The sequence below is a fragment of the Pelecanus crispus genome, chromosome 11 (assembly GCF_030463565.1).
Source record: "Pelecanus crispus isolate bPelCri1 chromosome 11, bPelCri1.pri, whole genome shotgun sequence".
In the NCBI taxonomy this organism is placed as follows: Eukaryota; Metazoa; Chordata; class Aves; order Pelecaniformes; family Pelecanidae; genus Pelecanus; species Pelecanus crispus.
The window spans coordinates 31,918,335-31,933,092 of NC_134653.1; the positions used below are offsets into that span (position 1 = coordinate 31,918,335).

Genomic DNA, 14,758 nt, shown 5'->3' on the forward strand with positions numbered 1-14,758 from the left:
TAACTAAATTTTAATTATTTCAAATATATTCCAAGTTGCAATTAGTACTGTGATGTAGTCATCAGTGGTAATCAGCTTTGCTCAGTTAACACATCACATTTATTTTCTTCAGTTTCTTTTATTTTTCATCTTACGGCGATTTTAATAGTATAGTTATTTATTTCAGATTCAACTTTTAATTTTGCTTTCTTTTCATTCATGTTTGTAATTTTATTTTACTCCATTTCATCATCTTCGTTAGGCTAGTAATCTGGCCAAAGAACTGCAGGGCAAAGAGCAAAAGCTTCTTGAACTTGAGAAAAACTTGAGTGCAGTAAATCAAGTTAAAGATTGTTTGGAAAAGGAACTTCAAGTTTTGGTGAGTAATACCCAAAAATTTTGACTTTATCCTTTGGATTTTGGTTTTCATGGTGAGAGTGTAATTGAAATCTGAGGATCAACTCTGACTGAGCCAAGCTTTTCAAAGCTATTTTACTCATGAAGAGAAGGCAAGGGTTCATGACTAATAGGATCCATGTCAGCCTCAAAAGAGCATTTCACCCGAGTTCTGTGTTATCAGGTGTTTTGTCTACATAGAACTCATCTGTTTATGGATTTCAGATAAAATATTAAACCAAATCAAAAGCAGGATGTAGTTTAAATTTAGACTACTTATGAAGGAACACATGGCCCTTTATTATAACTGTTGTACAAATTAATGCTTGCTATACATGTCTTGCAATGGCTTTTAGGCATTTTTCATCTGATTTCTCATTTTTCAAATTTAATTAAATTTGCAAGTATTCTGTAGTTGGGTAGGATTTTCCAGAGAACTACACTGGAGTTAGTAATACAAAGACATGCTTTCAGGTTTTACTGTCTCTGTCATAAATTCTGTCCCTGGCCATAGTAAATAGTTGAAGCTGGTGGAAGAGTCTTGCTTCTTATCTTCTCAGTATCCTCCCTTTTCTTCACAGTCTAGCATCTCTTCATTCTGGTAAAGCTGGAAAACACTGGTATGAGATTGATCACAGGGTTGCAGATGTCCACTGTGTGGTCTGTGAGCAGCACGGATAGCTTCTTGTGTTGAGAAGCCCAGAAATCACATCTTCTACACAGGACTCTGTGGCTGCAGTTCTGTTGCTATGCTAGCTGATGGAGAAGTTATTTTGAAAGTTTAGGGATTTGCTTGCAACCAAGGCAAGGGAAAATCTTGCTTTATGTTGCTGAATATATCTATGCTAAACTGTAATTCAAAAACTTCAGATTTATTTAGGATAGGAGTGAAGACTATTCTATTTTGTACTTGAAAAATACCTAATATAAATTCAGTGGTTGAATTATACTGCTATTACCAAACCTTACCTTAAGTTTTTATCCATTTTTCAGAAAGAAAAGTTTACTAGTGCAGCTGATGAAGCAGAAAATGTTCAACAAACTATGCAAGGTATGTCTGCTGCTAAACTAAACAGAGAACTAAAAAGCTGCAGAAAATAAATGCTGCAAAATAAAGGGCTTTTTTCCACATGCTTTCAAAGTTACACCTGGCAGTAGAGCAGTTTCAGCAGCTATGGAAAGGACAGGATTACTTGTAGCCTCTTTTAAGAGTAACATACCTTGCAAGTAGGTGGACTTGTCTGCATCTAAGTATTTACTAACTTTGTTTTCAAAATTTTACTTGCATAGAAACAATAAAAAAACTAAACCAAAAAGAAGAGCAGTTTGCACTCATGTCATCAGAACTGGAACAGCTGAAGTCTAGTTTGACTGGTAAGGAAGTAATAAAATGGAATGTTTTGAAAAATGCATCAGCTTTGTGTTTTTGTATGTTTCCTGCTTGGCTTGCCACATCATAGTATGTAATGCTTTCAGAAATGCATATGCCTTCAAAAGAAAGCCTTTTTTCCAAGCAGAAAACAGCTTTTGTGGCACTATGTATACTGACAAAGCAAGTTGATGGTGATGTTAAGGAAATAGTGCAGTAAGGCAGAAGACTTCCTGGCTGAGCGTATTCCAAATCAATAGCTAAATTCTTGTTTGAGATTGCAATAAAATCATGTTGTAGTGATGGTCAGATACCAGACAAAGGCTTGGGGACCAGACTGAAGCATTACAAATGTAAGATAGTTAATTCACAGAAGCTTTGTCCATAAGTAGTGTTTTCTTTTTAAGGATGTCCAAAAGACTGTACATTAGTCTGGTTGTCTACTTCTTCTTACCTCATAAGAGGGAATCTTGCTGTATCTTTCTCGTTGTACATCTTGATTTAAAACCAATGTAGAAAGAAACTAAGAATGATGATGTACCCTCTAAGCAAGCCTTTCAAGGCATTGTTGGGACTGTAGGAGTCATCCCCCAAGGACTGCCCTTGCCCTTGGTGGCAGTGTCTGCCATGGAATAAGTAATTTTTTCACTGTAGCTTCATGTTGCTTGCCTTGTTTTCTGCTGCTCTACTAAATAGCTGGTGAGTTGTCTCGCCTGTAAGATGTGCATACCTCTCTTACTGTACTGATTACCCTTTCATATGGGTAGAACTTGTATCCACTTCCCGTGGCCTGAAGTTAAGTGAATCACTTCTGAAAGAAAGATTTCTTGACTAGTTGCTTTTTTACTATTCCTGAAGAGTTCTTAACCTTCTGCTACAGTTAACAGTTCAAAGGTTAAACAGTCATAATTTTTAATTTTAAAGGGGTAATTTGCAAGCCCTGTAGAATCAACATTGTTGTGTTTATAGTTCTTTACTATCTTCTAGCTAGTCTGTGCATACCCTTTCTCTTAAATTTACTAGACTGCTAACCTTTGTCTTGCTCAGTGATGGAGAAGAAGTTGAAGGAGCGAGAAGAGAGAGAACAACAACTGATTGAAGCTAAAGCCAAACTTGAAAATGATATTGCAGAGATCATGAAGTCTTCAGGAGACAGCTCTGCCCAGCTTACAAAAATGAATGATGAGCTCCGGTTAAAAGAAAGGTATTCCATCACTGTCAGAACGTTTTCACATTAATTCTTTACTCCTGCCCTCCCTGCTTCTCATTTTATATTTTTATACATATCTGAACAAGATGCTCCTGAGTGTCACATTGATATGACAAGTGAACTTATTCTATTATACTAAATGCACAACAGTCTCCTCAGAGTGATTTGAAGAGCATCTAACATTTATAATTCTAAAATTCTTATGTAACGTGCTTCTTATTGTCCAGAGTAAATGAACATTTTAATAACCTAGACTGTTTCGTGATTGTGCTTCTTAATTATTTTATTACCTGATAAGCTTGGTTTATTTGGAGATATAAGACTTGGGTCACATTTTTGACTAGCAAGAAAAAATGTGGTTTGTTTCAAATAAAAATTACATGTAGAATAGTTGTTCTTTACCTTTACAAAACCCCAGACTGGGGGCAAGGTAACTGGCAGCTGTGTTGCTCTGCACATGGCCAAGTGCTCGGTCTCACTTGTGTGTATTTAATTTACCAGAACAATTCTCTATATGTTAAATAATTAAATCTCTTTCTAAATGCTTAGACAGAATATAGAACTTCAGCGTAATTTGGAGTCTTTAATCTCTGTGCTTGTCGTGCTGTCAGCAAAAAGTAATGTTCTTTTATTTGGTCTTTCTAGGCAGTTGGAGCAAATACAACTTGAGCTTACAAAAGCAAATGAAAAGGCTGTTCAGCTTCAGAAAAATGTGGAGCAGACAACACAGAAAGCTGAGCAGAGTCAGCAAGAAACTCTCAAGATTCATCAAGCAGAACTAAAAAATATGCAGGATCAACTAACAGACATGGTAAGAACAACTTTAAACAGCACTAGCTAGCTATGTGCAGAATATAGTACCGCTGCTTCTTTAACTGTGTTCCAATTGTTTTGTCTTCTATCAGAAAAAGCAAATCGAGACTAGTCAAAATCAGTATAAGGACCTTCAGGCAAAGTATGAAAAAGAAACTTCTGAGATGATCACTAAACATGATGCAGATATCAAAGGGTTTAAGCAGAACTTGCTGGATGCGGAAGAGGCTCTGAAAATTGCACAAAAGAAAAACGATGAGTTAGAAACACAGGCTGAGGAGCTGAAAAAGCAAGCAGAACAGGCCAAAGTATGTATGCTTTGTTACTCTGTTAAGTCTTTCTGTTCCAGTGGATAACTCTTTTTTTGCCTGGCTTCATCATTTCATAGTAGGATTTTTGCAGTGTTTCTTTTTTGAACTTTTCCAGGGTAGATAAATATTGGTTAGGGAAGAGCAGCATACACGACTAACTGGTGGTCTTCTCTAGGTTACACAAGAATCCATGAAATACGGTTCTTTGACGTTAACATTTTATGTTCATAGATATCTGGCTCAGCACAATCAGTTGGAGCCAAATGTTTTTCTCTGTTTTTAAATGCATTAATTTTAAATAAAATGTATTGTGAACTATTTTATTTAAAAGTGCTACACACCTGAAATTTTGTTCTGTAGTGTGATCCCATATTATGTGCAGCTACTTAGTATGTAGCTTGACTTCAGTAATTCTTTTTTTTTCTCTTGTTTCTTTGATATTGCTGCTTGCTTTCGTCCCTCATTAGTTATTTGCTATAATCTTTGTTTTATGCTTTAGCAAAATATTTAGTGTATAAATTGGCACGCAAGTTAACTTTAAACACACAGCTGATGTGGTGTTTTGCATTAAATTATGACAATATGTTTTGGAGAGAATTATGAGGACAATGAGTTATAGAAGGTGAATTTGAGAATTGGAAGTCAGTATCTAATATAACTCCCTGCATTTTAATTCACTTAAGATTCTCATGAAATCATTCTGTGGCTCTTTTCTAGAGTAATTTACATTCAGAAAATCTGTTGAGAGGAGTTTTAAAAACAAGATGAAGTCTTGTACTGAGGAACCTTCAAACCTTTTTTTTTATTTTATTTTTTTTATTTAACCACTGCAAAGTTTTCCTGCGGATGGTGGGTGTTTTGTAATGAAATATCAGTGGTGGCTGTCAACAGTTGAATTCATACAGGGACTGTGTGTCAGTGTATACACTTTTTTAAAACTTAAATTACAATAGCTCTGTTTGCCCTTAAACCACATTTCTTATTTGTCTGCTTGACTTCATTTTTGTTTTCCCTTCTCCCTGACTTTATTTCTTTAGTCCTTAAGCTCTGTGTTAGCATCAGCCAGAAAAGAGATTGAACTAATGTCAGACAAGATGAGGGGTTTGATATCAGAAAAAGAGACTCTGGCACAGGAGGGGAATACTTTAAAATTGGAGAGAGGTTCCTTGTTACCAAAACTTCTAGAATTGGAATCAAAGATTTCATTAATGCAACAAGACCAAGAACAACTTTGGACAATAAATGAAGAACTTAATTCAGAAAATAAAAAAATCCTAAAGCAGAAGGAAGAAGCCGAGGCCAAAAGCCAGCAGGAAAGCACAGAAAATGCAGCACTAATTTCTGAGAAAAGCAAATTAGTCTCTGAAATAGAGGCAGCACAGGCAGACCTTCTGAAGATAACTCAAGAAAACAATGCTCTCCGGTCTTCAGAGTCAACCTTGCTCCAACAGTTGAAAGAACTTCAGGCCGACAAAGATGCCATGGATGTGGTGTGTCAGAAGCATATCAAAGGACGGGAAGAGCTGGAGCATTATCAGAAGAAACTTTTGGAAGAGAAAGATGCAGTTGTTAAGGACAAAGATGATGTTATTCAGAAGCTGGAAAGTTCTTGCGAGGCCCTGGCCAGAGATCAAAGAGAGCTACTGCAAAAAGTGTCAGCTCTGACTGCAGAGAGAGATTCAGCCCTAGGTAAACACTCAGATCTTAAAAATACACATATAGCCTTAAAAAATGAAATGGACAGTCTATTGCAGACAAGTCAGAGTCTGCAGTCCGAGAAGGAGATGCTCCTTAAAAGTATAGAAGAACTGCATGAGAGTTTAGACAATACAGTTAGTGAAAACCAAGCGTTAAAAGTGAGAACAGAAGACATGCAAACAGAACTCAAGACTGGACATAAAGAACTTGAAAAAGCGATGAAAGACAATATGGATTTGAAGAGTTCCCTTGCTAGTCTCTCTCATTGTCTTGAGGAAATTAAAGCCTCAAGAGAGAGATCCAATTCTGAATGTATCCAGTTACTTCAAGAGAAAGAGGTTCTTTCTTCATCAGAGCGAAGGCTTTTGGCTGAAAGGGAGGAACTTTTAAATGAAAATAAGGCAATTGCTGAAAAGCTTGCTAAAGCCACAGCAGATGCCACGCTTGCTGAGAAAGTCTTTACTGAGAAGATAAACGAACTGAACTTAGAAAAGGAATCTGTTTTTTGTAAGTCATTGCAATTTGAAAAGCACAACGAAGCTCTTCTTCAAGAGAAGAATGAATTGGAGAACAAATACTCAGAGCTTCTTGATGAAAACAAGTCTTCTGCAAATGCAATTTCTGATATGAAGAGAGAACACGAACTGGATGTCTCAGCCAAGAGAGCTCTGGCCCAAGAGAATACCATGCTCCAAGATTCCATTGAAGCTCTCAAGGAAGAACTAAGTAAGAAGACTCTAGAAAATCAAGAGCTAATAGCCTGTAAATGTCACCTTTCAGACCTTCTGAAAGAGACCCAGGATGCTAAAAGAACATTAGAAAATGAACTGGCTGCTGAATCACACGCCAAGCAGGTCCTGTCATTTTCATTCAAGACCTGTTCTTCTGATAGGGAAATGCTGACCAGAGAGAGGACCGAATTGCAAGATGAGTGTCAGAAATTAAATGGAGAGGTTGAGATTATGAAAGAAAACTTAACCATAGAAAAGGAAGCCAGAAAACTGGACAAGGAATCGTTTTTGTTGGAACGTGTGGAACTTCAAAACAGTATCAGCTTCTTAGAGAAGGAGGTAGAAGAGCTGAGAGAAAAAAATAAAGAATTGCTGACTGAGAAAGAAGTTTTAGTTCAGGGGAAAGAAAAATCTGAAACTAAACTGGCAAAAATAATTAAAGAAACCCGCTGTGCAGAGACAGAGCAGCTCACTTCCAGTATCGAGCGACTGAAGAGTGACTTTGTTTCCTTGTCTACATCCAAAGCAGAGCTCCAGGACTTGCACGGCTGTGTCTCCGAGAGGCTAGATGATCTTCGACAGAGACATGAGGTGACGGAGAAGGAGAGAATGCAGTTACTTCAGGAAAATGACAGCCTGCTTGCTGAACAGAAGAGTCTGATCACCATTAAGGAAGAAATACTAAAAGAGAAGGAGAAATTCTCCAATGATTATTATAAACTGCACAAGGAAGTAGCACTTTTAGAACAAACTAATAGTGACCTCTCAGGCAAATTGCTGGTGTCTCAGGGCAAAAATCAGGTGCTGCAGGAGGAGATGAACAATCTGGCTTTGAAACTAAAAGAAATTGAGACTCTCCAGGCCCAAACAGTAGCGAAAAAAATTGAGGTATTGAAACACATAGTTAAACAATCAAGTATGGTTACACTAATACTGAGCACTAACCCTGTGGTTTCCTCTCTGCACTTCATTGCACAATCAGCACTTCACCTCAGTATAAACAGGCTGGAATTATGGTCTCTCTCAATATATCACTTTGGGTTTTTTTCAAGTTGTAACTCTGAGTCTGAAAACACTTTAATATTTTTTAAAAAATGTTTCTAAATGTAAAAGCCTATGTTGTCGCTGAATGTTGCAAGAAAACAATGTAAACTGTGAATAAAAGGAAGTTTTGTTTCCTGAATCTAGTAGGAGAAATTGAGCAGCTCCTTCTGTTGAAGTACTCTTGCAGCTTAAAAGCTAGAGTAGTAATAGATAAAGTTTTACTTAAGATCTTTGTCCAATTTTGTGTTAAATTACAAGAAACTACAAATTTGAGTTACTCAAAAAAAAATATAAAACAACATAATGCTCCTGTAAAGGTAACTGGATAAAAAGCAGTGCAAGAGAACCATTTAAATTTACATTATAGGACTTTCAGTCTGTTAAAGACATTGACAATTCTGGTGTTCTTTTTATTCACAGAAGTGTTTTGTATTCACCACCAACAAATTCTGTAAAGTATTTTGAATTTCCATTTGTGTGGCTTGAAGCCCATAAAATCACTTTGAATACGAATTGGAGTCAAGATATCCTGTAGGAATGTATGATGCCTACCTATGTATTTTAATATTCTTGTGAAGTATTTCCTTTTATGAGGGCATAATTAACAACACTGAAATAATGCAATAATTGGCTTTATCTTCTATTTAATATTTAAATCTTTTTCAAGTTTTTAACAGCTTTTCATAATTCCACATTTTCTGAAAAGAGAGCAGTCTGTTGGAAGTGAATATCTATTGAACTACTACTGTCTAAAGTGGTTAGAAGTCTTAAGAGCAATCACAGTGGTGGTAATTAGAAATTCAGGGATTAAAAAAGAAGAAATGGGCTTCCTCCGTGGTGACACGAGCATGGGGTTATGATCTATTTCTGCATGGAATTGAATCTTCTCATGTCCATTTATTTTTATACTTTATGCAGCTTCAAAATGCAAATAAATTCCCAGTTGAAGTCCTTATTTAATTGGGAAGCAGCTGGCAAACTGTGCAGCTGTGCATAACGTATTGCAGTTCATCTTTTGCTTTCAGAGGTCCCTTTAGTAATACTTTTTTTTTTTCCCCCACCCCCCTTTATATATAGGCTGCCAAAATGGCAGAAGATGTTTTCCAGACTGTGGAGAAGGTGACCAAAGAGAAGGATGCTATTCACAAAGAAAAGATTGAAACTTTGGCCTCTTTGGAGAACTCTAGACAGACAAACGAGAAACTACAGAATGAAGTAATCACATTTAAAATGCTTTTATATGAAAAGTTTTGCCTAGTTTGAAAGGAACAACTGTTGAGTTACAGAGAATTAGATTAGGCAAGAGTGGATTGTGTCATTTTCCCACCACAATACTCAGTCTTGACTGGCTTGGGAAAACTTACTAGATGAGCACATATTGATGGAAAATCTAGGTGCTTTACATAGCCATATGACCTATGTTCTTTTGTATTTTGCATGTGGGTTCAAATACTGTACAGCATAAGGTCATGTCCCTTAAATCTTGGTGCAGCAACAAAAAAAATTATCTTACGTAATAGGCGTTCCGGATGCTACAGCAGCTTTTGCGGATCGCAGAATCAAGAGATGTGGGTTTGACTTGAGGCTTAATCAGTCTTGCTGTATAGCTTTGGATAAGTTGCTTAGATGTGACCACTCTGTGCTTCGAGTCCCTGGTTGTAAGTATGGGGTGCAACTTCATGCTCCTATGAAGTGCTGCAGAGCTCTGAGTAACGGTGCTCCTAATCCACAAAAGTTACCGCTCCATTTCTCACCTGTAATGCACTCCTTGCTCTGTACATCCTCTTTGTGATCTTGACATGTGTAATGTTATAATTTCTTCTTTTTTCCACTTTTCTGTTAATCAGAATTGTGGTCTGACAAGGTACAAATTATGCTGAGCCATGCACTATACAAATACATGAGCACAAAGGTCCCAAAGAACTTCACAGCCTAACATGTACAGCAGTTCCTCTAGGGACCCGTTTTCAGTCTATGTCCTCCCACCACTTTGTGATACGTTAGGGTTTGAAGCAGGTAAAAATGTCCTCACTAATCTTTTTCACACTCTTTTGCCCCAGAGTATTTAGTCTGGCATCTTTTCTGCAGATCTTGAGCACCCTGTGGCCTCTTTTTGATGGCTCTTTTATTTTGCAGCTCCCGTAATAACGGGTAGTGAACAGCTGGGCTAACCTACATGCCACAGCTTGTGTTGAACCAGTAATGATTTCCAGCAAGATCTGATGACTCGAGATTTGAAAGCAGTGATGTTAATAATGGCAGGGGTTCACTTTCCGGATTAAAAAAAAAAAAATAGTAATCCACAGGGTCCTGTAATGCCATGAGAATGGCTGAAGATTATCTGTTATGTAATGTAATGTGTCGCTGAATGCAAACAAATAAGGTTCGCGAGCTTCTGGTGTTACGTGGTAGATGCAAGCTCAGTAAATAGATATACAACAATTTGTCCCATGCAACAAGATCTCTGAAAGGAATTCATTTCTTCTGGTTGCGAGCAGAACATTCAGCTTACTGTTTCTCAGAAATTAAGGTATGGTAAAGCAGAACTTTTTATCAGTTCTCTTAGAGGAATAAAGATCAAAGGAACAGCTAATTTTAGCAACAAGCGTGGAATTTAGGAAGAAGTGCTTCGAGTTGTATAGCATTTAAAATGGAGGTGCTTTGGAGCTTTACCTTTTGTATCGGGATATATACATCAGATTACTGTAAGCTGCTCTTCAATGGACTTTGAATTCTTTGTGCTCCTCGACTTGAATGCAGAGGGTCTCATACCATCTTTTGTTAGACAGATGCTTCTCAGTACACAGACTGAATTAATTTAAGGACTAAAGATGAAAAAGTGGAACAGCTCAGCTCAGGCCCTCGTTTTGCTGAATATCTTTTCAGAGTGCTACACCTAGGAACTGTATAGTTTCATTAGTGTAATGAGAGTTTTTTATTTCCTCTTTAAGTTGGACATGCTTAAACAAAACAACCTGAAAAATGAAGAGGAACTTAATAAATCAAAAGAGCTTCTAAATCTGGAGAACAAGAAAGTGGAAGAACTTAAAAAAGAATTGTAAGTATTTCAATGTTAAATCTGTTAAACCATTCCTTTGTAGTTACACTTACCTTTAATTTTTTAAAAAAATTATCTTTCAGTGCCTCTCCAGTATCCTCACTTACAAAGCAGATATTAGGTCAAAATTAAATATTAGTTTGACGTGTGTAAAACTTGAAATCAGAATGTTGCTCCTGAATTGCTGAAGGGTATTGAAGCAAATCCTTCACTCCAAGCATTGTTTGAAATAATTTGTCTGTTGGAGGAAGTATAGAGTTCTGCCACCTGAGGGCACTAGATTATTTTAAAAGCCTTATTGTAAAGAAATTCTGTTTGGATTTAATTACAAGCACACTTGGAGTGTTAAGTAGTTTTAAGTGGCTTTGTTTATAGAAAATCCGGTTCTGCTTTTGTTTGTCATTGATGGCTTTATCCAGTTTATTCCTGTTGCCTCACTATGCATTTATTTTCTAATTGGTACAATACAAATGCTATATATAGTATGTAAAACTAGAGTTAATTGCTTATCATTTGAGATGCTTTGTTTGAGAAACTGCCTCTTATGTACTACAAACTAATGATGTGTAACATTGTACACAAACAGATTTAACTGCAAAACATCTGCGATGAAGTAATTTGCCCTGTGGAATCTCATAGTATCAAAGCTTTTGGTGTGCCACCGTGAATAAAAATCCTAGTTATTGCTACCCTGCAGTAGCTGCATGTCCCCCAACTTTCAGACATGTAATGCATTAAATCACAAATCTCCATTTCCACCTGTACTCTGAGAAGAATTTCTTGACTCATGGAGTGAGAGCTGGAATCTAGACTCAGAGCTAAGAGCAGCTTTGGCTGCTTATTATTATTATTATTATTGTTAGTTCCATAAGTCATTTTGTGACAGTTCTTAACCACTGCTCTGTGGTGAAGACAGGACACAAAGGAAATCAGCACACAGAATTAATACTAAGTTTCTGTATGACTGACAGTTTTTACTGCTTGCTTTTAAAAACCTGCATGCTTGTATAGACCGCAGCCTCAAAAGAGAAAGGCAGGATTTCATTCCATGAGCAATTTCTACCTGCCTCAGTGCTTGTGGGAAATGCCAAAGCACAATAATTCTTTCCAGACTAGTTGCTCTAGTGCTAAAACAGCAAGGGGTAGCAGCCTCTATCATGGAAAGACAAAATAAATTAGACTGTAAATTGTTAAGCAGAAGTTATTTATAGAAGATACTTCCTTGAAAATCTGCAGCACTGAAAGGTGTTCTCATGATTCTGATCGCTTTGTGGGTTTTTTTTAAATTTATTTTTCTTAAGGTTAATCTTAGTCATAGGCTATTGCTGAGTGTGGTCTCTAATCGTCAGTGGTATGAGACATTGTGGATAAGTGGAAGCTTGTCTAGTTGTTTTTTAATTGATCTTTGTTGTCATAATTATTTTATGTGTTGCCTTGTTTTAATTAGAGTAAGGAATTTGCTTGATGATAGGCATTTCTTGATTGGCAGTAATGTAGGTAGAGAGAACACCTTTGGGAGGTCAGTTGATGAAGATAGTGCCCTTGCCTTTGCGACGGAGAGCAGAGGGGAAATTTTGCCCGCAGGAGCTGTGACTGTAGGGAGGGACATGCTGCTGCCTCTAGAGAAGCCTTTTGGAGGTGGGAGGATGTTACAGTGACATTGGTGGCCTTTGTGACAGAGCCTTCCGTGTAAAACTAGGATAAAGAACAGCAGAAATACCAGCTGGACGTTGTTGTATTCATTTAGTACTGCATACTGTCAAGTGCACTTGCAGCTATCAGTTTCAAGTTGCTTGGCCCTAAACACAGGGGAGCATTTCACACAAATTGACGCCAGTATTTTGTGTGCTTTTTTTATAATGCCCTGAATCTACGCTTTAATGCCGAAAGCAAAAAAAGGAGAATTGGTTAGTGCTGCAGTTCAGCAAACAGTCATGGTTAAAAATAGGTATGTTCCTGCATCAGCAAGTAGATTCTTACCACGATAATTTGAGTCGGTGTTCAGTGATGTGAGCTAGCCTGTTTAATCCAGTCTAGGTGGATCAGATTGGAAATCGGTCAAGGTGAGACCAGATAGAAGAAATGGTTGGAAAATCTTGGTCATATTAGAAGCTGAACTCAAAAAGTAAATCCGACTTCCTTTTGTTTAAATGTGCCCGATAATAGACCACAGAGTCCTTGTATTTTGAAGTGCTTGAATAAGTTTCTGACTTATGGGTTGTTCTACCTCCCACAGTCATAAGAGTATTTTTTATTCCAGTCAGCGTTTAACTCTGTGTAATATTGGCACATAGGAGTACCGAGATTCCTTTTCATGAAAACAAAACACAGTCATAAAAATTACTGTTTAATGAAATGAAGCGTATCTTTTTTTATTTTTGAGAGATATTGTCAAATCTTATAAAAACTTGTGTTAGTCACCTGTGTTGCAGGCATGCAAAATTATTTTTTTTAAAAATTTGTTGAAAATAAACTCACTTTAAGGAAACCACACATATTAGTAGCCACATAGGCTAATGAAACCTGCAGATCCATTTTTTTCTTCAGCTTTTGTTTTGTCTCATTTTCAGTTTTGTATCTGTTAAAATAATGGAATAGATTAGATACTTTCCTGTTTTGTCTCCTGTGATCTTGCACATTCTTGTATGTTTGGATGACAGACCTTGTAGGGAGTATTTAAGTAAGTGGAACTGTAAGCTTTTTTTTCCTTTCTTTCTTTCTTTTTTCTTTTTGTTTTTTCCCCCTTTTAAAAAAAACAAACAAAAAAACCCCCCAAAACCCCAACAATTCTCATGTTTTACCTCTGGCTACAAAGTTCACTTCAGAGAAAGTCTAAGCTATAAACCTCGCCAACACTCTTGTCAAACCCTACCCTGTATTTCTAAACCCAAGCACTTGCTAACCATCGGAAGCATGCAGAACTAGCAGCCTGAACTTACCTTCCATTTCTCTGAGTGTCTGATACATGTAAAAGAAAAGGAGTTTTGTGCTGCTCCTGCTTTTCAGGGTTAAACCTATCCCTGTGCATCTGAGGTATAGATTGTCACCTTTATTATAGATCCCATTAGACACGTGACCTAGATGTATTTTTCCAAGCTGTGAAGCTGAATCTCTCCCACAGTTTTTTCTTGCCTCTCTCGTTCCTATGGTAACAATGCACTCTCTGTCCTCGCAGCGAAGCGCTGAAGCTGGCAGCAGCTCAGAAGTCCCAGCAGCTTGCAGCTTTGCAAGAGGAGAACGTGAAACTTGCCGAGGAGCTGGGCAGGAGCAGGGACGAAGTCACAAGTCATCAGAAGGTAGAGTGGCTGGAACGTTTCCTGATCTATGGTGAAAGTGCTGCGCGTGCTGTTTCCGCTGATGCCTGGGTGACGTTGCACTGCATGTTTGTGCTTGGAAGATGAGTTGTTCTGAGGATGTTTTAAAATAAATTTGGAAGCCACCTGCATTGGGAGGTTAGAACTGCAGGCTAACAGGAGGTTACGTAACCCGTTGAAGGATACTTAGGAGGCTTGGGAATAAGCAGAAATTAAATATGCTTTAGCCAAATGTATTAACAGACACTTGCTATTTCTGTCAGGAGTAATTTTGTTATACAACTGTGGAAATCTCCATCTACCCAGCACTAAGGAAATCTAGCTTTTTAATTCTCCTCCTTATTCCTGCTCTCCCTTTCCCACAAAAAAAAAAAAAAAAAAAAAAGAGTATTTAGGATGTATTTCGGAATACTGTTTAAAACTACTTAGTTGGACTCCGTCTGTAAAAAGCGCTGTGCACGTGTATGCTTGCTTAAACTTCATACTGTGCATGTACATGAACAGTGCTGCAGCCAGGTAGTGGGTATTGGAGGGCTAGAATTCCATGTAAGGTGCTTTTCTGGTGGTAGTTTATAGGGGAGAAAACGACTCTCTTAAATTTTTTTTTTTTTCCTATTACATTTGAACATGTTGTTGGAATCTTAAAGTATGGCTTAGTTACACAGCTTATAACACTGGTACTCGCCAAAAGAGAAATTAGATTTACAGCCATTAAATACGGTGGGTTTAGTTCTTGTGGAGCAGTTCCAGTGACAGCCACACCATGAAGACATCTTTGAAAGATCCTGTCCAAAAGCAAGAACGCAGAAGACATGGGTTTATGTATTGCCTTTCT

The 14,758-nt window shown here is 37.4% G+C and overlaps 1 protein-coding gene across 1 annotated transcript in view; it reads left to right on the forward strand.

The window, feature by feature from the left end:
• The window catches only part of CLIP1 (CAP-Gly domain containing linker protein 1), a 59,619-nt gene that overhangs the window by 31,293 nt on the left and 13,568 nt on the right, over window positions 1-14,758 (forward strand). The window contains exons 11-19 of the mRNA XM_075718516.1: window positions 242-358; window positions 1,369-1,426; window positions 1,666-1,749; window positions 2,792-2,948; window positions 3,600-3,765; window positions 3,860-4,075; window positions 8,629-8,766; window positions 10,503-10,609; window positions 13,785-13,905. Of these exons, the coding sequence (XP_075574631.1) occupies window positions 242-358; window positions 1,369-1,426; window positions 1,666-1,749; window positions 2,792-2,948; window positions 3,600-3,765; window positions 3,860-4,075; window positions 8,629-8,766; window positions 10,503-10,609; window positions 13,785-13,905 (1,164 nt within the window). The remainder of the gene's footprint in view (window positions 1-241; window positions 359-1,368; window positions 1,427-1,665; window positions 1,750-2,791; window positions 2,949-3,599; window positions 3,766-3,859; window positions 4,076-8,628; window positions 8,767-10,502; window positions 10,610-13,784; window positions 13,906-14,758) is intronic.